This window comes from Stegodyphus dumicola, chromosome 5, assembly GCF_044657685.1.
Source record: "Stegodyphus dumicola isolate Sdum_Otavi_A_Nest chromosome 5, ASM4465768v1".
Classification (NCBI taxonomy): Eukaryota; Metazoa; Arthropoda; class Arachnida; order Araneae; family Eresidae; genus Stegodyphus; species Stegodyphus dumicola.
In genome coordinates, this window is record NC_140772.1 from 16434711 (window position 1) to 16460614 (window position 25904).

At 32.1% G+C, this 25904-nt stretch overlaps 1 protein-coding gene across 1 annotated transcript in view; it reads right to left on the minus strand.

Annotated features, from left to right (window-relative positions):
- LOC118200416 (lysophospholipase D GDPD1-like) overlaps positions 1 to 24979 on the minus strand; it is a 43293-nt gene extending 18314 nt beyond the window's left edge. Inside the window, exons 1-3 of the mRNA XM_035372391.2 lie at positions 24796 to 24979; positions 19682 to 19864; positions 9090 to 9132 (exon numbers count right to left, since the gene is read on the minus strand). Of these exons, the coding sequence (XP_035228282.1) occupies positions 9090 to 9132; positions 19682 to 19864; positions 24796 to 24829 (260 nt within the window). The 5' untranslated portion in view covers positions 24830 to 24979. The remainder of the gene's footprint in view (positions 1 to 9089; positions 9133 to 19681; positions 19865 to 24795) is intronic.
- Positions 24980 to 25904: the final 925 nt, after the last annotated feature.

Below are 25904 nucleotides of genomic sequence, written 5' to 3' on the forward strand. Positions count from 1 at the left end.
GTTTTGCAAGCTGCTACAAAGATCGTTCATCTTGTTGGGTTTCTTGCTTCATATATGATTCAAGCAGAAATTCATTTTCAGGATTTATGACTTAAAAGCATTGGTTGGGATGAAGTTTTTCCACCAGAATTACAATGCAAATGGAACAAATGGTATAGGCAACTATGTGATCTACCAAATATCCAAATACCTCATTAGTATTTTCATGACATTGATGAAATGCTCGAAGTGTTGGAATAATATTGTTTTTGTGATTTATCTTAAAGTTCTTATGGAGCAGCAACGTATGTGAAATTTCTTAGCTTTAAATGTGACAGAGAAAGTTTAATGACAGCCAAGAGAAGAGTGGCTCCCCTCAAAATATCTAGACTCAAACTCATGGCAGCAGTGTTAGATGCATGCCTTATAACTACAGTTTGTGTGCATTTTGCTCAAGCAAATATTTGTGGACCAATTCTCACATTGTGCTTCACTGAATAAAGAACTCCCCATGGCAATGGAAAACATTTGCACAAAATCATGTGTCAGAAATTCAAGATAAAACATCACCAAGTATGTTGTATCACTGTCCTGGATGTCACAATCCTGCTGTATCACAATCGTATCACTGTCACAATCCTGCTGACAAAATCACGTGTGGTGTTAGAGTGAGTAAGCTTGGAATAGTAGATTGAGTGTGGTGGCATGAATCTCCATGGCTACATCAAGATGAAATAAACTAGTTGAAGACTATAAAATGAATGGACATTATAACATAACAGATACTGTTGAAGAAAGAGTTGTGACTCATGTTACCAGCAGTGTGTTCAACCTCTACAATCCGTGTTAAAGATAGAGAACTTTGATAACTTGGACAAAATTTTAAAAGTTATGTCATAAATATTTAGATTCATGAACAATTTAAAGTCACGGAGTAAAGTTACAGGCCCTGTGACTAAAAATGTAATTTGTAATGCTATGTGTTATTAAGTTATAAAGTGGTTATTTTTGCAAAATTGAACAATTTTAAATGTAAAAAAAATTGTGTCAAAATTCCAAATTGTTTGGGTTGAATCCAGTAACTTATGAAAGGGGTTCTTTAAGAGTTGAAAGTAGATTAGTAAAATTGTTGTCAGATGTTGATGAAATTCAATTTATAATATAGCCAAATAATTATTTTTAACTGTCATTAAAAGTAGTGGTGTAATACCATGTAAAGTAGTGGTGTAATAACTGTCATAGTGGTGTAAATGAAACTTTAGTGCAATTTAATCTGTGCTATATGACTTTAGATTTTGTAAAAAAATATAAAGCTACATCTTGACGTTTAGTAAAACTGATGCATCTGTTGCAAATGTATGGGGAATGCAGATGTTTGCCTTTCCAATAAAAAAACATTGCTGCATAGAATAATGCTTTCTGTTTATTATCTTAAATTCGATCCAGTCTGATTAAATAGAGACTTCACATTATCTTCAAATTGAAAATGGGGTATATCACAATTAATGAGAATAAAGACATTTTCATGAGATCAAATGTCTGTGGGTAATATAAACATTATTCAAAAGCTTCAAACGGTTGATTCCAAATATTAAAAAGTAGTCCATTCTCTGGCAAAGTAAAATTACTGTCAATTAATCTTCCCAAGTCCTCAGGTTTATATGCTGAATGGTTGTCATTCAAAGCACAATTTATGTCATTAACTGATGATAATTATCTGTGGTCAGAATAACAAAAATTATATTGTCTTCAGTCAGCACATAAGGGTAATGCAAAATGACTAATTGCGGTAAATGATACATATACTAATAGTTTATTCAAAGCATTGAAAAATATTTTGATAACACACAGTTGCTTTATTATGCATTCATATTAATGAAATATTTAATTACTTTAAATATGAATACATATCTAATTTAAGGCAAACACTTGACAAAATCAAAAGTAATTTGGGATAGTTAAAACAAGCAGAATTAACACACAAAACCCTCTTTAGGAAGATATTTATTTATGTAACTCTTTAACAAACATATACTGGCACTCAGCAATTATACAAAATGGAATTGGGTTTTGAATTACTGAGTTGGGAAAAAATTACAGCATTTATAAACAATAGACACCGAGCTTTGTAAAGCGTAAACAAAGGTATGGAAGGAAACAAATTTAAATGGGAATTAATTCAAAACACTAAACAGTGAAATATGACAAAAATAACTGAATGTTAGGATGCATTGAATCACATTCCATTTTCAGATGTATGGGTGTTTTCGTGCTTTTCCACATGTCTAACGTGTATACGAGGCAGATGTCCTTAAAAAGTCCTCCATGAAGGCATCTGTCCTCTTAGGCAGTGGGCTTCAGCCCTCTTGGCTGCATGGGTGTTTTCATGATTTTCTGCATGTGTAATGTGCATGTTGTATCTTGTGGATGCATACGTGAATACAGCGGGTGCATCCCGGGCAAAATCGTTGAACACCAGTACTTTGGTCCAACTTTCGAATCCCGGCGAACAAAAGCGGTAAGCAGCCCGGTAGTTCGGTCCAACTTTCGAATCTCACAAACGCATCCATCCCCTGAGGTAGTGGGCTTGCCCGCTAGTAGTTGATTTAAATGCAGATGAGGGATTAAAATATGTCAGAAAATTTAATCTGCGTTATAACTGTTTTAGATTTCATACAATGTCTATATGTAAGAAAATTCATTTAAAATGTAAAATATGTAATAAAAATCTCAGTACGATGTTACATGGAGCAAACTTCGTGCTCAAAAGACAAAAACAAAATAAAAAGAAACACGATTTATTACTGAATATGGTGCAAAATGGCAAGAAAACTGTAAATTTGGAATGAGATGCCATGCAATCCCAAGTGCCAGATGGCTCTATTAATGAAAGTCAAAATGCCTTTTGTTTTTATCCAATACAAATAAAAATGTTCTTCGCTGTTAATTTAATGCAACTGAATGGGAAGTGGTAGCAGTTTAATCCTTTGTATGATTCAGATTCAATGCAAAATTTAAAAACTGAAGAGAGCTAATTTAGCGGGATCTCAAAAACTGAGATATAGGTCAGATTTAACTGAACTAAAAAATACAGTAGCTCTAGTTACTGAAAAAATTTGTATGTGCATAGCCTAATAATGAAGATTAGTTTAATAAGGAGCTTAAACTTTTAAATTTGCCCAAAACTGTTGGGAATGTGCCAGCTGAAGAAATATCAAAAATTTTAATTTGCTGAAAAATTATAAAGAATGCTGATCCTAAAATGTATTTACCACAAAAAAATATTGCTTCTACTGGGAGGTCAAAAGTAATCAAAAGTAATTTGGGATACAAAATCAAAAGTACAATTTGGGTATACAATATGAACATACATATTTTATTAACTATTAAAGAGAAACCAAATCTGGTGAATTGTAATTCTATCATTTTAATTGAAACAGTTTTCAGATATACAGTGACAGGTTTGATTCCCACCATGTCTCCAAACAATTCCCAATATTATTTCACAGGAGATCGTATTGATGAGAGTTTGCAACAATTTTTGGGAGTTAGATTCAAAGTCCTCCAAGGTGTACACTCAGATAAACTAGGGCCATGACCCTCTGTAGGAATTCCATATGTTGCAAGGAAGGGAGACACAGAGTTTGATTACCATGAAAATATGATTTTAAGGAATTAAATGATAACTTAACAACTGCCAGGAGACAACTGGATCATTTGAATAAAAAATTTGTGAAGTGTTCCGAACTGTATACCAATTATCAAGAGTTGCTGACAGATTATGAAAAACAACATATCATTGAACGAGTTCCAAATGACAAGGTGATAAGTCTCTGTTTTATCTGCCATTTTCAACAGTTTACAGAGAATTGGTCAGTACCAAGAAACAAATTGTTTTGCACATGAAGAGTATGGACTTAAATGACTGTCTATACACTGAGCTTAGCCTTAACCCCCTGATATTCAACATGCTTATCTTCTTCTGTTTGAATTGCTCTGGTCATCTTAGCAGATATCAAAAACTCATTTTTAAAAATATTGTTCCATGAGAAAGACCAGAATGTAGTCCGATTTCTATTTCCAAGTAAAATTCCAGTACAAGTGAACATTAGATTTTGTTGAGTTGTTCTCTTTGGTGTCCATTCCAGTCTCTTCTTGCTCTCTGCCATTAAAGGAACACATTGAAAGGTTTCAAGAGTTGCATCCTCGATAAATGTGTATAGGTTAACAACTTTGTAAGAACTCTCAACAACATCTCATCCACTTTTCAGATGTCACATAAAGTCAGAATAATTATGGGTGATGTAAGAAATGTAAGGATGTAAGTGGAGTTACGACAACAAGGAACAGGCAAAAACATGAGAAGATAAATGGTTCAAAACCCATCCCTTACATTCAAAGGCCAATCTTACTGATAAACTACATAAGGTTCTCGGTCTTTCATGGTATGTGCATAAAGATGACATCTCTACAGATATGAAAGACTTGTTTGAATTTAATAACCAAGAAAGTGTTACAATATACTCAGTCTTCTAATACAATTCACAATCAGACTCAAATGTCTGTTCTAAGAATTGTGACTTAGGAAATGCTTTTAAGATTCAGAACTTCCAACAGATCTTTTCCAAACATATACTAAGTGAAGGTTTGAGGTGTTAGATATTATTAACTTGCAAGTTCCTAAGATGATCCTCAAGTGTAGCCTAAGTGACGCCAAACCAACTTAAAATCCATACTTTATCCGATGTCAGCAAAAAAAGCATTTGGAACCACACTTCTTATGAGTTAATTATGCTAATAAAATTTAAGCAAACTTAATTGCTTCAAAAAGTTGCATGTCCTATTAAAGAAACTGACTCTACTGAAACTCAAACTCAAGGATGCATTGCTCGCAGCCAGATTTGTAAAAGAAGTAGAACAAATTATAAAACGAAAAGGGACACCTACAGTTCATTTTTGCACCAGACTTCCAGATCATGTTATTCTGGATTAAAGGAGCTGAGACTCAGGTTCTTAACAATCATAGTCACACACACCTGGCAAATTGAATACAGCAGACCTTGTAACCAGCTGGATTAGTGCAGAAAGTCTTTTAACCCTTTCTAGCACACTAACTTTTAAAGTTGGAATTTCAACCCCAAAAAAATGTAAGCAGTCAGATCAGGCCTAGAGGAGTACCCAGGTGAAATTTTATAAAGATAGCACTTACCGTTTTAATTCTGTGGGTGTGCCCGAAGCAGGCTCACTAAATGAATAGAGCTCCAAAAAGAGCGCTGATGCAAGCACTGCTAGGAAGTATGTAATAAAATAAAAGATTTTGCCTACAATTAAAAAACTCTAGATTCTGATTACCATAGCAGATTTAGCATTACCTAGAGTGTACCACGGGGAGGCCTGCTAATCTATACCCGCCCCCCCCCAAAAAGCTCTTCTTGGTTATATGATGACCACATGCGTTTAAATGAAAGAAGGTAACTTGGCACCATGATATTTACATTTCATATTTACAATTTTGTGTATTTTTCCTCTACACAGTAGTACTTTTCAAAGCAAGTGACACCACCCAAACATTGCATGTTTTGTGTATGTATGGGGATCAGTATCGGATTCACTATCTGAAGGCAATTTGTTTAGCATTTTTAGCACTTCAGACATGGTCAGCCCTCTCCAATCTATTTGCAAAGTAATTAAAAAAATAAAAATAAAAATCTGAAAGCTTTCAGATTTTATGTTATACCCAAAGGGACGTTTTTTTAACATGTGTTACCTTATCAAATATCATGTTCTTCACACTTAAACCATAAATCCAACTCCATTGCAATATCACAAATATTTAAAAGAGCATATTTTTAGAATTTCTGATACACTGTCTTACACGCTGGAGATAAAAATGTTTTTTCTTTCACATACAGTGTTGTCATTGCTCGATTTCAAATAATCAAGTTTGTTAATTAAAAATTCTTTAATGCTTAACAAAATATGAACTAGATAATAAAACATATTTCAAATTTGGGCTTCCAGATGCTCATATTTGAATGGAGGACTACGTTATTCAAAATTTGATGTCTCTAGGTACAGTTGTTTTTTCACAGAGCAAGAAACATACATGCATTTATGCAGATACTTTATTATTTAATTCCTGTAAATATAATGCAGGGCTCTAACACTTGTATGCAACAATTTGAAAAGTAAACCGACACAAAATGCCAAAACAAAATTAATAGCCCTTCTGGGCAAATTGTCCCTTTGGGCTAAAAAAAAAAAAAAAAAAAACTCATATTGCATCTACAGTTAAGAAAATATTAGTCATAAAATAAAATTAAATAAACATCTACAACACAAAACTATCAAAATATAAAGCTAACAAAACTTTTTTCAATGAAAGAGAAAGGGAAAGGGAAAAAAAAAAAAAAAAAGAACTCTTGCAGTGAAAAATCAAAAAACTAATTGATAAAATTACCTCTGACATTCAGAAAAACACCCTGACAAATTGTTAGTTGATAACCAAACCTCCCCTCCAATAAATAAATAAATAAAGAGGGAGAGAGGAAAAAAAAAAAAAAAGGGTAAAGGGAAAAAAAAAGAAAAAGGAAAACAGGAAATGACACATAAATGTGTACCTACCTTTTCTACTGTGAATGAGCTCACGGAAGAAAATACTGCAGTGAAACAAAGATACAATTATTGATCTGGTCCCAGTGATTCCACTCTGGGCACACCAGATGTTTGTTGTTTGATTTTAGGCAAGATTTCAAGGTAAAAATTTGAAACTAATATAGAAGAAAGTGATCAACATACAGCCAAGAGTATAACATAAAAAGTTCTTTTCAAACAATTCCTTTTATATCATAAAAAAATTTGGAAGGTTTCTTTGAAAAATGACAGTCTTTAAAAAGTAAATATGACTAAAATGTATGGACTGGTTTGCATTGTGCTGCCATCTAATATAAATTAAGAAGGTTAAAAGTAAACTATAGTAACCTATAAAGTCTTTTCCATTCTATTTTTCTGTGTGTACAGAAAGAATGTTTTGGACACACCATGCCGGATACAGTTAAAAATGAGGCTTGGTGATCAGGTCCTGAATTCTTAGAAAAAATGAGGTCTCGCAGTTTGAATGTAATAATTCTATTCCTGAAGAATAGGATATTTCAAAACTGAAAAAGGGATCCTCTGTAGAAGGGGATGTGTGTTTTGCTGTAACTAATCAAAATGTTTTGTTTCATAATGGCTTGCTTAAAATTACTAAAAATTTCTCTAAACTTATTCGTACAGTTTGCTATGTTTTCAGATTTATCTATAGGTGTAGAAATCTAAGAGACAAGAAAAGTGGTATCTGAAATGTCAAGAATTGAACAATTCTGAATCTTTTCTTTTAAAATTTATCCAAAGTGAGTATTTAGAAGCAAATTCAGCCTTAGTAAAAGGTCCGAATGTGAAGGGTAAAAGTAAAGTATTTTCTCTCAATTGTTTTCTTGATAAAAATTGTTGGAGGATGAATAATAAAATTCTAGAGTTAACAGTAACACTAAACATCCTATTGTCCCCTTACTTAAACATCTCTTAACTTACATGACTGTACAGTATTTTCACCTAAAATATTTGCATGTAGGGTTACAGGCCTATTTGTACATAACGTGTCAAAGGTATTGGTCATTAAATGCCAAACATTTGTGCAGATTAACGATTCGCAATAGTATCACACACACAAAGGACAAGCCAATTTGAGAGCAGCAGCTGATAGGCTTATTGCTCAAGACATGCATAGAACCTTCTTCTCCTTTTACAATTACCGGAATAGATGTTTTCGGACTTATCGCATGAAATTCAAAAGACAGAGGAAAGAGCTATTGAATAAGATACATGTAGCAATTTATGTGTGTATTTTTACTAAAGCAATACACTTTGTAAGTGACTTACATCAGCAGGATTCATTGCTACTTTGAAAAAAAAATTCTCCAGGAAAGACAAGGTCTCTAAGATTTTTACTGGCAATGAATGAAATTTCGTTAGCACAGATGCTGAGCTAAAATGGTTCAAACCATTGGTTCAATATTTCACTGAGAAAAAAACTGATTGGCATTTTTACCCTCTGAGATCTCATAATTTTGGGGGATTATAAGAAATTAGCATAAAATCCTTCAAATATAATTTTAAAATAATAGCATAAAATTATCATTTTACTTTGGAAGAATTCATTACAATTTTAGCAAAAACTGAAGGATTTTCTTAACGGGAAACCCAACACTTCTATCACAGAACTCCTCTTACAGATATCGATAAAAATAGGTTTAGCAAGTGGGAAAAAGTTTCCAAATTCTCTTCAAGGATCTGGAAACTTTACAAAAGAGATTACTTAAATAATCTGAAAAAACACAATAAATGGCAATTCAGTAAGAACAAAATAAAAGTTTGGACCTTAGTATTAATAAATGAAGAAAAGTTACAGGCACTATGTGTGGTTAACAGGAAGAGTAGAGAAAATATTCAGTGGAAATAAAGGGAGAGTATGAGTTGCGAACATATGCTTGCCACAAGGCAATATACTTATAAGACCTGTACAAAACATTTGTGTATTTCTTGTGTATTGGTTATTGCGTTTAAGTTTCAATGTTAAGTCCCATTCTATGCACATGGCATGGAAATTATCAGTCCACAATACAAACTCTAATACAGAAACAAAAATTTTTAAATTACATATTTATGTTTCGAAAAACACTTCTGTCTTGTGAATAATATTGCCACAACTGTTCAAAGAAAGAGATGTCGCAATCCTTACGATGAGAGAAAACTTCAAATTTTAACACTCCCTGCTGATGAGATTCTTAATCCAATAATTTTATTATTTCCAAAACAATATAATGTATAAAATTAAATTAAAGTTAATTTGGGCCCCAGGATTCCAGAAAAGTATTAGGCAGATTTTGACCCTGATTAGATTAAAATTTCCATTTTTACAATTCTATCAACTAAAACTATTTGAGATTGTTTAAGTATAAAATCATAGGGGGGGGAGGGGGGAAGAAAAGAAAAAAGGAAAAACACTCTGTTTTATACAACTTGTACAATTGATGTACACAAATGCGATAGATGGTCAAAGTTATACTTACTTGTCAAATGCACCAATGGTGTTTTCTAAGGATTCTCCAGCACCTCAAGAAAATAACACATCAGTTTTATAAAAAAAAAAAAAAAAAAAAAAAAAATATATTTTCTGTACACAACTCTTAATATTAGAAATACTGCATTATCAAAAATAATATTAATATTATTACTGTATTTAGAAATCATAAAAATTTACATCAGATAGAACAAAACAAAAACATTTATATAAATTTAATATTACATATATACTGCATTATTTGAAAGATTGCTTTATATGACATTTATTTGTCTATGATACAGTTGACTATATATCTGACATGGAAGGAAAGCAGATTCTGATTATGGGCTGATCAAGTCAGGTACATCCTTTGGTACATGAGATATGAATTTAAAAATTGAAAGCCAAGTGAGAATTCTAAACACACTACTACCAAAAAGGAGATAATTTATGAGGTAGAAAAAGATACCTTATAACTTAAGGTTGTTCATACATAATGAATAGATGTTATAGATCACGGTAAAAACCTTACACAGTACAAAATGTGAAATCCAGACCTCTGTACCTCAGATTTTTGTATAAGATTTTTAAAGATCTACTGGCCAGAGAATCATAACATGACCAATAAAAATGTATAACTGACATTAGAGATGAACACACAGTTAACCCTAACCAAACATGGACTTCGGGAATGCAACTTCGCATATGTGCAGTTTCTTAATTGTCTACATTTAATTTGTCCAAAGTGAGAATTTGTATCATATGTAGTATGCTGCAGAGCGTCAGCCACGTTATGACAGTCCTTTCTAATGACCAAGTATAAAATTCATTCATTAAAGAAGTCGAATATTACTTTAAACAGCAAAACTTGAGCTTTAAAGTTCTCCTAATTCTTGATAATGCTCCAGGACACAGTACTAAAGTTCTCACAATTTTGTATACAAATGTAGAGCTTTTATTTTTTCCACTGAACACCACTTCCTTAACACAAAGTAACATTCAAATAATGTCAGGTATGTTTACAATTCTGAAAATGTAGCATTAGATGAAGGAAAGCATGATATACTAATAGAACTGGAAGCAATTCAGCATAACACACTGCAATAATCATAAAAACATTCAAATCCTATAACGTCAGGTATGTATACATTTCTGCAAATACAGTCAAAAGTCCTTAATCCGGACTCGTCGGGACTTCGGCGATTCCGGATTATCGATTTTTCCGGATTATAGATCATCAGTTTAAATCTGGTTAGATGGCATGCAGAAATTACAAAATTAAATATATGAAACCGTAATTTATGAAATAAAGAACAATTATGATCTAAACGGTATCAAAATTTACAAAAAGAAAAAGCTTAATATTTATTTGTTTACTTTATTAAACATTTCTTTCAATGTAAGTTGTTTAAGTTGCTTCGTTTCATGTGATAATACTTTCTCTTTAATTCTATTAAACAGACATAATTTCTTGTTTAGTTACAAAGTTCCGCTGTTCAAGTCCTATAATTGCTGTGTTGAGAATACAGACTAATTTGTCAATCGAAATGTTTTCGTTTTCAATAACCTCTGGGTCACTTTCTTCACTATCGGAAGCGAATAATGACGAGGAACTTGATTTAAATCATATGAAAGATGGAGTACATCGAGATGAAATACTACACTTAGTAAGGAATTATAAGCCAAATAAAATAAAAACATCTGCCCTGAAGATAAGGATAGTGCTGACAGATCAACTTCCAATTCATTGCGCGCCGCGGCGTGAAACTGATAAACAGATTTTGGATTTCGAAACATACTTTCGCTTTGTAGATCCTTTACATATTAGTAAATACATATCGGAAATTCTATTTGACATAATCGGAAGTTCAAGCTTACTTTTACTTTTATAAAATTGCTCTAACAGTCTGCAAAAAAATAATAAGCCGGATCCAATTCGAATATTAAGGAACAATGCAATCTGCAACATTAACTGAATTAGATAATTTTAGCTTAACTTATACCGTCCGTTACACATAAACGTGCATGCGCACAAGCATATTCGCAGCCGTAAAAATCTTACGTGCACTCGTAAACGCCTGTGCGCATGCGTGAACGCGACGCATGCGCAGAAAGTTTGTAGCTTTGAGGTCCGGATTATAAATCATTCCGGATTATGGGTGTCCGAATTAACGACTTTTGACTGTATAGCATTAGATTGAAGAAAGCATGATACACTAACAGAAGTTTGGAAGTGATTCAACATAAGACATTGCATAGACATGATTAAACTTGCATGGGGACAAGTGGATTCATCAACAATGAATGCTTGCTGGTACCAACAATTTTAAAGGATTTCAATCAACTGAAAATGAAGTCAAGGAACTCGTACAAATTACAAAAGCAACGGGCAAATTTTCAGATAAGGAAGAAATTAAATAATTATGCAAGAATGATGATCATGAAATGACAAATGAAGAAATGGATGATCTTATACCACCAGCTGACTCACAAAGCGGTAATAGTGAAGGACTGGACAAGTTTTGAGCTTCATTAACAAACAATAATATGACAAAAGCTTTAACTTTTCTACGAACTTGTCATCAATTGTTTCTTTATAGCATTTTCTTATTCTTTGAAACTCAGTGAATAATAATTTGGGCACTCTCTGATTATCTGTACAACCAAAATCATCAGGCAAAGCAATATGTCATCAAAGTAGGCAACCCAGAATTTGATAAAATATATTTATCTGGAAACCCACTAATGGTTGCACATGCAGTACACAGCACATAATGCACATGAATTTTTTAAATTTGAGGGTCATGTTTATAGTTTTTGTTTGTTCTGATTAATATGTGGAGGTTTTATTTATTTATTTATTTTTTGTGTGCGTGTGTGTAAAGAATTGAAATGCTAGTGTAATAATAGAAGATAGTGTACAAATGCACATTCCATGAAGTTAATTTGTGGAATTTTTTAATTCCCCCCTAGTGCCATGTTACTCTGCGATGGCAAGAATTCTGCAAGTCTCTGATTTTTCTTTAAGTGCTATGCATATGGGCAGAAAACCAGGAATAAAGTTAAGCATTTTACTGTGGATGTTCATTGCATTTTTAATTTTGCTAATTTGTTGCCATTTTATGTTAGCTTCAATATTTTGTTATGGAAGTTTGTTTTATATAATTTCCAGTGTTTCATCATGGATGTTTTTTACCTTTTTAGCTTTGTTAATTTGTTGCCTTTTTTAAAACGGCTAGTATTTTTCACATGTTAGGTTGGCAAAAAGTTAGTTGCTAACAACTGCCAACTTTGCTGGAGGTTTGAGTGGATAATCAAAGCATAACATAATTTTTCTAAAACTGCATTTGAAAGAGACCATCTAATTTCAAATAAATTAAAATCAAAAGGTTTGTAAGTTCTCCAAAAGACAAGAAATCAGTAGTCTTCCAGTAAAACCAAGAGATATGATGACAGCTCTGCTTTTGAAAAGCTGCTGATCAGAAAAAGGATAATGAGATTCTCAGATAGCATAAACAGGGAAAAAGATCATAGTGGCATAGGATTGGTGCCAGTCTTAAGAGTCAGCAAGACTGGTGTTAAATCTTAAGACAAGTACATTCTTCAAACTGAAGAAAAATACATCAATATAACATTTAAAATTAGGGAAAATGCAATGGCTGTTTCATATTTTATTGTTATTTTCCTTGACAAATAACACTACATTTGTTTTTACTGTGCTCCACCAATTGCTTTCCAAATAAAATGATTGTTAATCATCCAATCTTCATAATTTATTTATTAGCTTCTGGAATAAATAAATAAATAAAAATAATATTAAAAAAAAATTTGGAGTACCCGAAGAACTGTGTCTAATAACCTTCAAAATCAACAGAGTTTTTTTTTAAAATCTATACCAAACTAAGGTAGTTCTTAGGCCTAAATTTAAATAGTAATAGTATAGTATTAGCCATTGCACAAGCTTTTCTTTGGATGCGAAGACAGGTGAATTTAAATATCTTGATGTTTACAAAAATAACATGTTAACTTCTCATCATTTGGAGTACCAGAAGAACACAATTCAGACATTCATTTCTGAAATTATTTCAAAATAAGGAATAAAATTTAAAAAAAAGAAATCAGCAATTTCAAAATTAGTTATGAGCATTTAAAGATGCATACTGATATTACTGACAACACAGTCTTTTGCTGTAAGAAAGTGGTAATCAATAATTCAATTGTTTCTCTGTGAAAAAGAAAAAAAATTCAGAGCTCAAACAATTTAAAAAACAGTGTACTCTAAAACAAAATGATTAAGTCTGTGTTAAGTACAACTGATCTGTAATTTACACAAGCATATAATTAAACCTTAAATTTATATTCCTGTCTCTTAAACCATTATTTTTACAATACAATAAGATTATTTGTATAGGTTGCTATCGCAAACAAAATTTTACATGAGTGATAATTTATTTATACATCACACATAAGAATGAAAATAAGATGCATATACTAATTTAGGTTACTTGATAATATAATTTCCTCTTATCAACTGTACAATATTAAAATAAAAGTAAACAAAAAGACTTTTGCAAAATAGGACACAGCAGCAATAAATGAAAATAAATTCTTAAATTTCATGTTAATAACATGTACATTATTTTACATAATATGCCTCTTTAAAACATTACAACAATGATGATATTTAAGTAAAAATCTTTTTAGAGGAAATTTTATAAACAAATACTAACATGGAAAAAAAAATCTCTTATTCCTTTATCAATTTACAAATCTTGATGTAATCACAGATAATTACAATATTTAAAACATTTTCAGATTTTACATAAGACAGATTAAAAAAGTAAAAAAGTTTGGTATTTATATATCAGTGCAACCACCTTAGTAGAAGTAAGAAGTTGTAAAATTTTCTGAATGCACTCAGCTTTGGCAACCATTCATATATAACAATCTTTTAGTTTAAAAAAAGCAATGGTGTCATTTTTGTATGGATTCTTTTCCAAATTAAAAAAATTTTTACCTACAAATTCTGAAAATTTTTTTGATGACTCAATTTTAAAATATAAGTTGTAGGATTTATCTGCAGTGGAAAAATGCAGTAAAATTTTTCTAGGGCTTTATTATTTTGCTGGAAAATGATTAAAGGGCTAGAATACCTATGAATCTAAAGTGATTGCTATAAAAATTTTATCAAAACAAAAGAAAAAAAAACCCACTCGTAAGTAGATTTATTAAATCATTTTTAGGACAAATTCCTAATTAATATACAAGATGTATGCATTAATTTATGGTCGAACAACAAAAATCGAACAACAAAAATTTAAGTCGAACAACAAAAATCAGCGTTATATTTTCAAATTTTTACACGACTAGTTTCGATGGTTTTACCAAACCATCACCCTCAGCTATCAAAGGACAGCTGTTGTTGACTGTTTGACTTCTAAATTAATACTTCTTTGGTGTGTTATTGTATCTTAATGAAGATGTATGTATGCAATAATTGCTTTCCACCAATTATAAATCATAATTTTTCCCCCTGATACTTGTCTTCTGTAGATGTCTTGGTGAAAGAAAATGGCTTGGGGCAATTTGGGCTAAAAAAAGTGCTATTTGTTGCCATATATTATAAGCATGAACGAAAAAGAAATTGACTATGATAAACAATAATTTCTTCAATATATACCCAACATATTTAATGTATATACAGTCAAAAGTCGTTAATCCGGACTCGTCAGGACTTCGGCGATTCCGGATTATCGATTTTTCCGGATTATAGATCATCAGTTTAAATCACGTAAGATGGCATGCAGAAATTCTAAAATTAATAATATGAAACCTTAATTTATGAAATAAAGAACAATTATAATCTAAAGTGTATCAAAATTTACAAAAAAAAAAAAAAAAAACTTAATATTTATTTGTTTACTTTATTAAACATTTGCTTCAAAGTTGTTTTAAGTTGCTTCGTTTTATGTGATAATACTTTCTCTTTAATTCTATAAACAGACACAATTTCTTGTTCAGTTACAAAGTTCCGCTGTTCAAGTCCCGTTAATTGTTGTGCCGAGAATACCGACTAACTTGTCAATCGAAATTTTTTCGTTTTCACTAACCTCTCTGTCATATTCTTCATGTCTTCATCCATTTTTTGCAGCAATTCCACTTTTTGTTTGATGGACATCGAAACATACTTTCGTTTTGTAGGATCCTTTGGGAGCTCCCAGAATCGGAAATTCTATTTGACATAATCAAAAGTTCAAGTTTACTTTTATAAAATTGCTCTTACAGTCTGCAAAAAATAATAAGCTGGATCCAATTCGAAGATTTAGGAACAATGCAATCATCAACATTAACTGAAATAGGTAATTAGATAATTTTAGATTATACCGTCTGTTATACATAAAACACGCACGCGAAAACGTATTCTGCGCTTGTGCACACGCATATGCGCAGTGGTAAAAGGTCTTACGCACATGCGTAAACGCCTATGCGCATGTTTCAACGCAGCGCATGGGCAGAAAGTTTTTAGCTTTGAGGTCCGGATTATAGATCGTTCCGGATTATGGGTGTCCGAATTAACGACTTTTGACTGTATAAGGAATTTAATATAAATTTGTATTTATTTTAGTATTTAATAATTTATATAGTATTTAATTAAATAAATTGAAAATTCTATACAAATTTGTTAGCAATTTATTTTAAAAAGTAATATACATAAACATACCACAAAATTCATTTTTTAAAAACCATCTTGTGGCCACAATTCAGCAATAGCTGTTACCCCTTCGCGCCGACTGTCACGTCTACGTGCCAGCAACGAACACACTCACCTCCCGGCCGACACGCAGGCGTGTCAGAGCATTTTCCTGTTTACTACCGACTGTCACGTATTTGTGCCAGTGTCCTGGAACATGTACATTAGACCTGGAACATGTATGGTTTCAGGTACATGTACATTAGACCTTCTACTCGAAATGAGAGAAGCATGACTCACATACACGTGTGTTTGATTATATAAACAAACCGGGAACTAAATGTTTCCGAATGGCGTGATTTATCACGTCTCTTTAAATCGCACTTTATTCGCACGTGGTAGTTGTTTATTGTAAGTAGAAGTTTTAAATGCGCTAAAGCATTGAGTATTTTGGTTTGCAGTTCAGTTTTTAGAAAATAATTAGATCTTGTTAGACATGAATTCTTTCTGTTTTTACCGTTGCAATGTCGAAGTGTCGAAAATGTTTAACAGAGCATGAAATAGCAGAAATGATGCAAAATATTTCAGATATTGATTCTGAAAGATTAACTGAAAGACATTTTCCAAAACTTTGTTCAGAAGAGACTGAGAAGAAAATGAAACGACGATGCTTCGTTTGTACACATTCCCGGAAAAGTCCTCCAAAACGGCAAATGAGTTATTACGAGTGCAAGGAATGTAACGTAGGACTGTGTGTAGATCCCTGTTTTCAAATTTTTCATATGAAAAGAGAATTTTAAGTACTATATTTAGTTTTCAGATGTATAATGTTAAAAGTCATAAAATGGTGAGTAATTAAAATAAAATGTGTAAAATATGCATTTAAACAAGAAATAAGGTAATTAAAGTATATATATATAAATATTTATAAAGCATAAGCCGTTTAAATACTCTGTAGAGCATTATTAAACAATGCGTTAATACTTCGGAAATTTCATGGATTTAGGCTTAGTAGCAAAAAAGCTCCCGGCCCTGGAGAGACGCTCGTGTAAGACACTGCCGGCCTCCGCAATAAGCGCGCGTTTTCGCTACCCGGCTCGAAGAGGTTAATAATGCTTGAAACACATCATTATCACAAATGGCTCGGTACCTGAACATCGTATCCCCAAGGGGTTTCTTTTCTAATACAGTCAAAAGTCGTTAATCCGGACTTGTCGGGACTTCGGCGATTCCGGATTATCGATTTTTCCGGATTATAGATCATCAGTTTAAATCTCGTAAAGTGTTCAAGTCCTCAAAGCTAAAAATAGCTGTGCCGAGAATACCGACTAACTTGTCAATCGAATTTTTTTCGTTTTCACTAACCTCTCTGTCACCTTCTTCATGTCTTTATACATTTTTTGCAGCAATTCCACTTTTTGTTTGATGGACATCGAAACATACTTTCGTTTTGTAGGATCCTTTGGGAGCTCCCAGAATCGGAAATTCTATTTGACATAATCGAAAGTTCAAGTTTACTTTTATAAAATTGTTCTTACAGTCTGCAAAAAATAATAAGCCGCATCCAATTCGAAGATTAAGGAACAACGCAATCATCAACATTAACTGAAATAGATAATTAGGTAATTTTAGCTTATACCGTCCGTTATACATTAACCTTTTGAAGACGGGATGGCCATTATAGTGGCCATAGAGTCCTCTCTTTGAAAAGACGGGGTTGTCCACTTTAGTGGCCATGTCTTTTTCCCTCATTTTCCAGGCTGAAAAGTGGAGTGAAATGTCAAATCTGACGTCCCTAAGGTTTTAACCACTTATCTCTTTCAAAGATCTTCCTTTTGCGACATAGATGCACCCCTCTGAGAATCCATTAGACTACCCACAAGAATCTTTGTTGCAAATAGGAGGTAATTTCTTAAAGGGGGAAAGCATTCGGTTCAAGATTCCCCGTCCTTTGGTAGCTTTTACTGCTACCAAAGCCCCGGCCTCAAAAGGTTAAACACGCATGCGAAAACGTATTCTGCGCTTGCGTACACGCATATGCACAGTCATAAAGGTCTTACGTGCACGCATAAACGCCTATGCGCATGTGTCAACGCGGCGCATGCGCAGAAAGTTTTTAGCTTTGAGGTCCAGATTATAGATCATTCCGAATTATGTGTGTCCGAATTAACGACTTTTGACTGTATATATTTGCATATTACGCCCATTTTCACAAATTCTATAATATTTTTTTTTTTTTTTTTGAAAAACTATAGCGTCTATTTTAGTTGATGGTAGATTAAAAATAGTATAATTAAATATTTGCAATGAAAAATTTTAATTTATTTTAAAATGGAATATACTATATTTTAAATATTTAAATTCATTAAAAATATATTTTAAAACTGAACATTTTCACTAGACAAAGAAATATGAAGGCCAAAAACTTATATTTTTAAAAAAGACGGTAGAAAAAATACACATACAGGGATTGGTACAGGTAATACAGGGATTGGTATTTGTATGCATAATGCATATGCATAATTTGGTAACCATTTGTTTCTCATTTATTCAAAGATGCACTAAATCAATATTCTTGCAAAGACCATTTCAGAAAACAAGCACCTTTTTTTTCTTCTGTAAAAAAGTAACCAAACTGTGCCACAGTGGTTATACTAATAAGTGACTTTTTTAATTGATAAAAAATACTTGTTTGGCTATTTTTACAACTCAGGTGTACTGTTTTACTCGTAAATAATACTAAAAAGGAACATTTTAGACAAAACCAAATTTATTACAAAGCAAAAGCAATAATGACAATTTAAATTTTTGCTAGCTTGCAGAAACTCCACAGTCCTTTTAAAATCTGGGTAAAAGTATAGTTTAGGGTACCCCTTGGCAATTTTTGGCGGTACATGGATACCGATTTTGTGCAATTCTTTGACTCGTTATTTTGGCTTGCAAAGCCGCTACACAAAGCCAAAATAACAAGTTCAAACAATTGCACAAACTTGGTATTCATGTACACACTGACTTATTTTCACTTAAAAAAAAAACTCTGAATTGCACAAAAATGGCATTGTGCACTCTTTTAACTTTATCCATGTACACGTCGACCTATTTTCACTTAAAAAAAAAATCCCATAATTGCACAAACTTGCATTGCGCATTCCCTTTACTTTGTCCATGTACACATAGATATATTTTCACTTAAAAAGTCAAAGGAGCATCAAAGTCTACAATATAGACAAATAAAAAATACATTTTAAACCAAACAATAAAATAACATAAAAAAGGAAAAACATGTCATACATTTAAGCACTACCAAAAGCAAATATTCACTTACCATGATTTTCGAGTTCGCTTCGTACACCAGAGCCATGTAAAAATCAAAATATCAATCATAGTCAAATGACTTTTTTCAAACCAGGTACTCTTTCTGATCGAACACTTCGCATAGTGACCATCTGAACCTTTCTTCCTACAAACCCATTCAAATCAATCTAAACGGTTTTAACACACACCACAAAAACGCTTACAAAACATCCCATGATTCAAAATTTCCCAGAATCATGCACCCGATTACATCACAGTAGGGTTTCCATAACATTCAACTAGTCAGGCTACCATAAATGAAACAACAACTTGGCGATAAATCAAACAACAACTTCGCCATAATACAAGGGGTACCTTAAAGTCTACTTACCCAAAATCTGTTATGATACCTCCCCACCAAAAACTTATTTTGGGACAGGAACACTGACTAGCAAAATAATTGTTAAGCATCATGTAATCAAGCATGTGTGTGGTGCATGCATGCATGGCATACTAAAAAAGAAATATTCCTAAACACGGCAAAATTTTGAAAATGGGACTATGGATAATCAGACTAGTGTTAATATTTTTTCAAAAAGTTCAAAAATTCTTACCACCCCTGTGACTAATGTGACGACAATAAAAATTCAGCTTCTTCTTCTTATGAATAAGATTAGGAAATTTAAAAAGAATAAGTGAAGAAGCAATATATCCTCCAAATATTGAAGCAACAACATACATGATCAGAATTTCATGGCTGAAAATTGTCAATGGATGGAAAATACCAGCTACACCATCTAAAATTATGTAAAAAAAAAAAAAAAATATCAAGAGCTTGTCATGCATATCAGTATAAAACTTCATACATAAAATTAAATATATTTTAAAACATAATTACATATTTCAAACATAAATTATGATGTAAATTGCTAAATCTTTATAACTCAGTAGATGACTTTGCATGGAATTTTCTCCTCTTTTACAGTGTGTCTCTGTGCACATCTGGCTTGTATAATGAGAAGCACATCCAGCTAGTAATTCAGAGGTCCAGAGTTCAAATTCTGGTGAGAACATTGCTGATATTTCATGCATCGGCCCACCAGCGGCCGAGCGGTAAAGACGCTGAACACTGGTAGTTCGGTCTGAGGTTCGAATCCCGCGAACGGGCTGGCTGCATGGGCGTTTTCGTGGTTTTCCCCATGTGTAACGTATATACGAGCCAGTTTCCCTTAGAAAGTCCTCCACGAAAGGCATCCCTCCCTTTAGGCAGATAGCCCTCGTGTGCTTTGCCATAATTAAATACACCAACACCATTTCATGCATCGTGTTCCGAAAAAAAAAATATGACAACTTCATACTTTCTACTCAAACTAAAATACAGTGGATGATAATTTATCATATTCTGGATTTGTTTTCGTCTCCCATTTAACCTTAATATAGGGGAGAATGCAAAGAATTTCCTCCTTTCTGACAGCATGCCTTCGTGGTGTAATTGGAAGTACAACTGGCTAGTAATTAGAACATCCAGAGTTTGAATTTGGTGACATCATCACTGATTTTTCACGTTTCTTGCTCTAAAATTGACCTAATGGCTTTACAACTTCTGTTTGTTGGTTTATTGAATTATTGCAAAATATCTGACGGCTATCTTCCTAAGTGGAGGGACGCATTCATAGAAAACTTTCAAATGGCTTGTATTCATGTTACAATCTGAGGAAACTAATGATACAATAAATGCTTAGCAATTGATTAAATTTTTTACACACCATTACAACTGCACAAGGGTTCCATCAAGTACAGTTTCACAAGCTTTCCTTTCATTTATTATTACAAAACTGAAATGTCTTAATTCTTCTCTAATAGTATGTTTATGATCATAAAATTCATTAGAACCCTTTCAATATTTAACCCCGACTGCTCAATTTGTAGACTGAAATCGTTTCCCCAAATTTTTTTTATCATATTTTAAATCTCTATATATTAGAGAATTGAAAAATGCTTTCTAGAAATCATTCCTTTCTAGAAAATATTTTTCATATAGTTTTTTATCATGAGAAACTAAGTTGCCAAAAAAACCAATTTCAGATGTTATCCACCAAAAAATTTTTTTAAAAAATAAATTTCAGTCAAATTACAGTTAATTTCTATTTATTGCATAATATAAAAAAGTAAAATGTATAAAATTTAAGAAAAAGCGCTGAGGGAAAAATACCTTAGAAATGCAGTTCAGTATGAAAGAGTTCAAAACAGGTTTCAAGACAAAGTCCAACTTCACAGTCTTTGCACCAGATTCAATAAATCTAATTAATAATTCAATAATTTAATTAAATAATTAAGATAATCGCTGAACATTTTCTAGCAGCCATTTCTGTAAGAAAAATGTGAAGTTTGAGCGCTAACACCCGATGCCTTCAAATGCTGCAATTTAGTGGACAACTAATGATATCTGTTGGCCAAAACGTAAACTAAATGCATAATACAGTATATAATTTATTTCAATGGTAAAATGGGGAAAAAACGGGATGCGCTCCTCAATAAAGAAAGAAAAACATATGCACACTGAAATCGGGGGATGAGCAAATTTTACTACATTTCAGTTGCCCGTGGAAATCACGGGATGATCAGCCAGAGGGTTAAAATAAAAAAACTTCATATTACTTTATTCATTCATAAACTTAGTTGGTACAAACAAGATTGAATATGGAACTACTCTGATATGCGCCCTCAAGTCGCCAAATATCTCGCCAAATATTTTTGGCGAGAAACTTCACGCTGCCATATTACTATCTAAATTTTTTGTCTACATTTTGAACTTTTAGCCTAAAATGTCTCCAAAAACGTGGTTTTCGCACATGCAAAAACTACGTTTTGAACACACAATTTAGCTAAAAATCCGAAACAAAAACAAAAAATTTACATAGCAAAAACGTAAAGTTTCTAACCAAAAATATTTGACAAGAATCCATGTACACAGCGACATGTTTTAACTTAAAAAAACATCAACGAATGAATCTACAAACTATGCACACCTCGCTTTAATAAATTAACATAACAACAATAAATTTCAAATAATACCATGTACACAGCATCCTGTTTAAACTTTAAAAAAATTCTACGAATTGCACAATTTAGGCAAGGAAGGAATCTACGATCTACGCACTCCTCGCTTTAATAAAATAACATAACAACAATAAATTTCAAATAATACCATGTACACAGCGTTCTGTTTCAACTTCTACGAAAAAACATCTACAAATTGTACAGTCTAGACACTAAACAACAAAATAAACTAAAATAAATTTCAAACAATTTAAAAAAACAGCAATAACGACAGAAATTCATACTAAAGAACCAATGAACATAACATTCTACAAAATAAGAACAAGGATAAAATAAAATGCACTTATCATGAATTAATGCGTTTTCGAATAGCAGAAATATAAATTTCATACTGCCTTTAACATGCCGCCACGTAATCACTATCGTATTTACATGACAGCCAGGCACACTATCCAAAAAATTTATACTACGGTTTACAAATAAATAAAATCACAAATCCCTACTTCTATCATGCACTGCCATTAAAAATAATCTCCCAGAACCTCTTTCCACACTTCCAAATACCCACTACCCCTCAACAAGGTAGCCACAATCATATTTCCTTTAGCCGAACTTCAATTCAACAACTACCATTTTATCTTTCCCTCCCATCTTCTCAGACACAGAGGCAAACCAACGAGCTCCAGCGAAAGATTTTTCAACATCAACAGGGTTGCCATAGAACACGCAATCGCACCAAAAACCAGCACAGAACACATATCGCCACATTTGGTGAAATTAGGGTGTATATTAGAGTTGTACCTTGAATATTTTACTTTATGTCTAAAAATGTCATGAAACGATGATACCGATACAAATAAATTTATTCGCACCAATATGAATTGTCTAACATTTATTCTAACATCTTCCATCTGTCTTTCAAATATTTAATTAATTAATATTTAATTAATTTCAAATATTTAATTAACTCAAATATTACCATTTAATATTTATTCCAGCAAAAAATGTGTAGATTGGTATATGAAGTAAAGGAGATAGTGTAATCATAATATTTATTTTGCCAGCTCCCGAATCCATTTGGATCTTTTTTTTTTTTTTTTTTTTGGCATAACAGCTGTATGTATGAATAGAATAAAGAGCTTTTTTTCATTAAAGCAGATTCAAAAGGGATTTTTTGTGACATCCATATATATCTGGCACAGGATTAAACTGAGGAGATAGGTCATTCCTTTGCATGACTTCTCGACGATGCAATCCTTGTAGGGGGTGTTAACAGGAAGTAGTCTGACATCACAATGTTGCATCTGCTCTAACTTCGCCTGTTTAAAAATAGTAGTGTGGACATCTCAAATTAATTTTTAATCACACATATTGTTTTCTAGTAAAGCAGCGACAACATCAAACTGACGGCCCCAAGTAATTTATTTTATGCTGCCTGTGAATACATTTCCCATAAATTAATTAGCATTATTATGATAAGAATTTGAAGAAAAAGTTTAAGATTTTAATGGTTTGGATTCCAGTTTTACGTTATTTTCTTTACCAAAAATGTATGTGAGTAACTCTTTGGAAAATCTAGAAATGGAACTAATTAATTTACACTGTCAACAATACATTGTTGATAAAGATACAAATCTGATTAACTTTATTAACACTTGTTAAAAGGTAAATATCTTTAGTTACAAATTTTGCAACAAGAATACTTGCTTTGGTTTTGTGTACATTTACATAAGAAGTTTTTTTTTTAATACTTGAAAAATAATAATTCTACAAATAAAAAATTTAAAAAAAAAATATATTGCTAATGAGTATGTAAAATTTGTGATGACACTCTAGTAATTCCCTCCAAGTTTACAAACTTCATGAAAATTGAAACGTGATGAGTTGGTGTAGCTGAAAGGTATAGTAAAAAACAGAGATGTTTATAATAATTTACATAAAAATGTTATTTTTTCTGTTATCACATCATAGAAAAATCCAATAAATAAAATAAAAGGAAGAGAATTGGTTGTCATTATTAATCCTCAAGTTTCGTCCCTCTTGGAAAGCTTTTGTATATTTCTTTTGCTTTAAATTAATATTTCTTTTGGTAATTTACTCAGTAGTTCAATAAATTACAATTAGTTGAATAAATGCCACTCTGAGCATCTGAAAGTTTTAATATATAGAAGTCTATTTGAATTCTATATTGTAACCAAGAGAAATTTCTTGCATTTACCAATTTTTACATTTCAGGCAAAATATGAGTAATAAATTTGACATTTTTCTTTGCATTAATTTTATTCATATGTTTTTACATATTCCAAATAATAATGAAATTTTAATACCATTCAATTCCAGAAACACAGAACTTTAAAATCCATATCACCCTGCACATACATATAACACTTTTATAAAAATCAATATATATTTTGTACTATTAAAAATATTTAAAGGATTTAGAAAAGATATTTAATTCTATTTAAGAAAACAATTCGGATGATTTTATATTCTGAAGCAATTCATGACCATCAAAATCCATGAATTCACAGAACAAAATTTACCATATTGGTTATATTTACAAACAATTTACAACGATAAGTTTATTACGGATTTTCAATAAAGACATTTTTGGAAAATGACAACGTTAATTAGAAAAAAAATATTTAGCAAATATGACAAATAATACCTGAATGCGTACAATTCTTCCTTGTTACTATCATAAGTATACAGTATTTAATATGATACTATAAATTAAGGATTCCATTAAAGCACCAGGCCTTTAAAATACAAAACTATGTTAAGCACACTTGGGGCATACACAGCAAGAACAGACAGCTGACACCTAGAGACACACTCGATATCAACATCAACAAAACCAGACAGACAGACTCAGACAGTACGCCAAAGTCGTAGTTGTTAGTACATAGTTGGATTTTTCGATATTTTAAGATAAAATAGCTGACGGTATTAAATGGTCGTTGAAAAGTGTAAAGTATGGAATATCTGGAGTTTTCCAGAAATATACAGTATCAATATATTTTTATGGTTGATTTGAATTAAAAGCAGCATCGAAAAAATCAAAATTGACCCAATAATTGGATTTTTTTTTTTTTTTTTGACCATACGCACAATTTTTAATAAGACAGTAGCTCACCCTGATAGTTCCATCTAGGGTTGGAATCCTGCCGAACAAGCTGGCTGCATGAGCGTTTTCGTGGTTTTCCTCATGTGTGACTTGTATACCAGCTAATGTCCCTTAAAAACCCTCCACGAAGACATTTCTCCCCTTAGCAGATAGCGCTTGAGTATCATAATTAAATAAACCAAACCAAAACAGTAGCTCTCCTTTTTTGTCCCAGGTATTTTGCCTTTTTGTTAAATACATTAGTTTTCCTTGGTTTTAATAAAAGCTATAAATATGTTTACTTGCTAGTCAATCAAATTCATAACCAGTAGTTGCATCAGAAGTCATAGAATGTTTTTCTAATTAATCTGATAAGCATGTTTCACTGTCTCTGTAGCATTCTACGGGTTCGTGGATTTGGAGTGATTGATGAATACACTTGATGAAGAATCAAAACAGAATTTATTCGTCAGTATTACACAAGAGAGATCCAAAGATACGTTTACAGTCGCCGGAAAATTACGATAAACACTCAAAAACAATCAGCAACACACCCTTCACGCTATAACAGTGAAGACAGCTTAATGGCAAAGCACTAAAGTACAGTTCATGACTCGGTCGATCGCTCTCAAGCTAATCTCTGAACTCAAAGCACTACTACTGAACTCTAC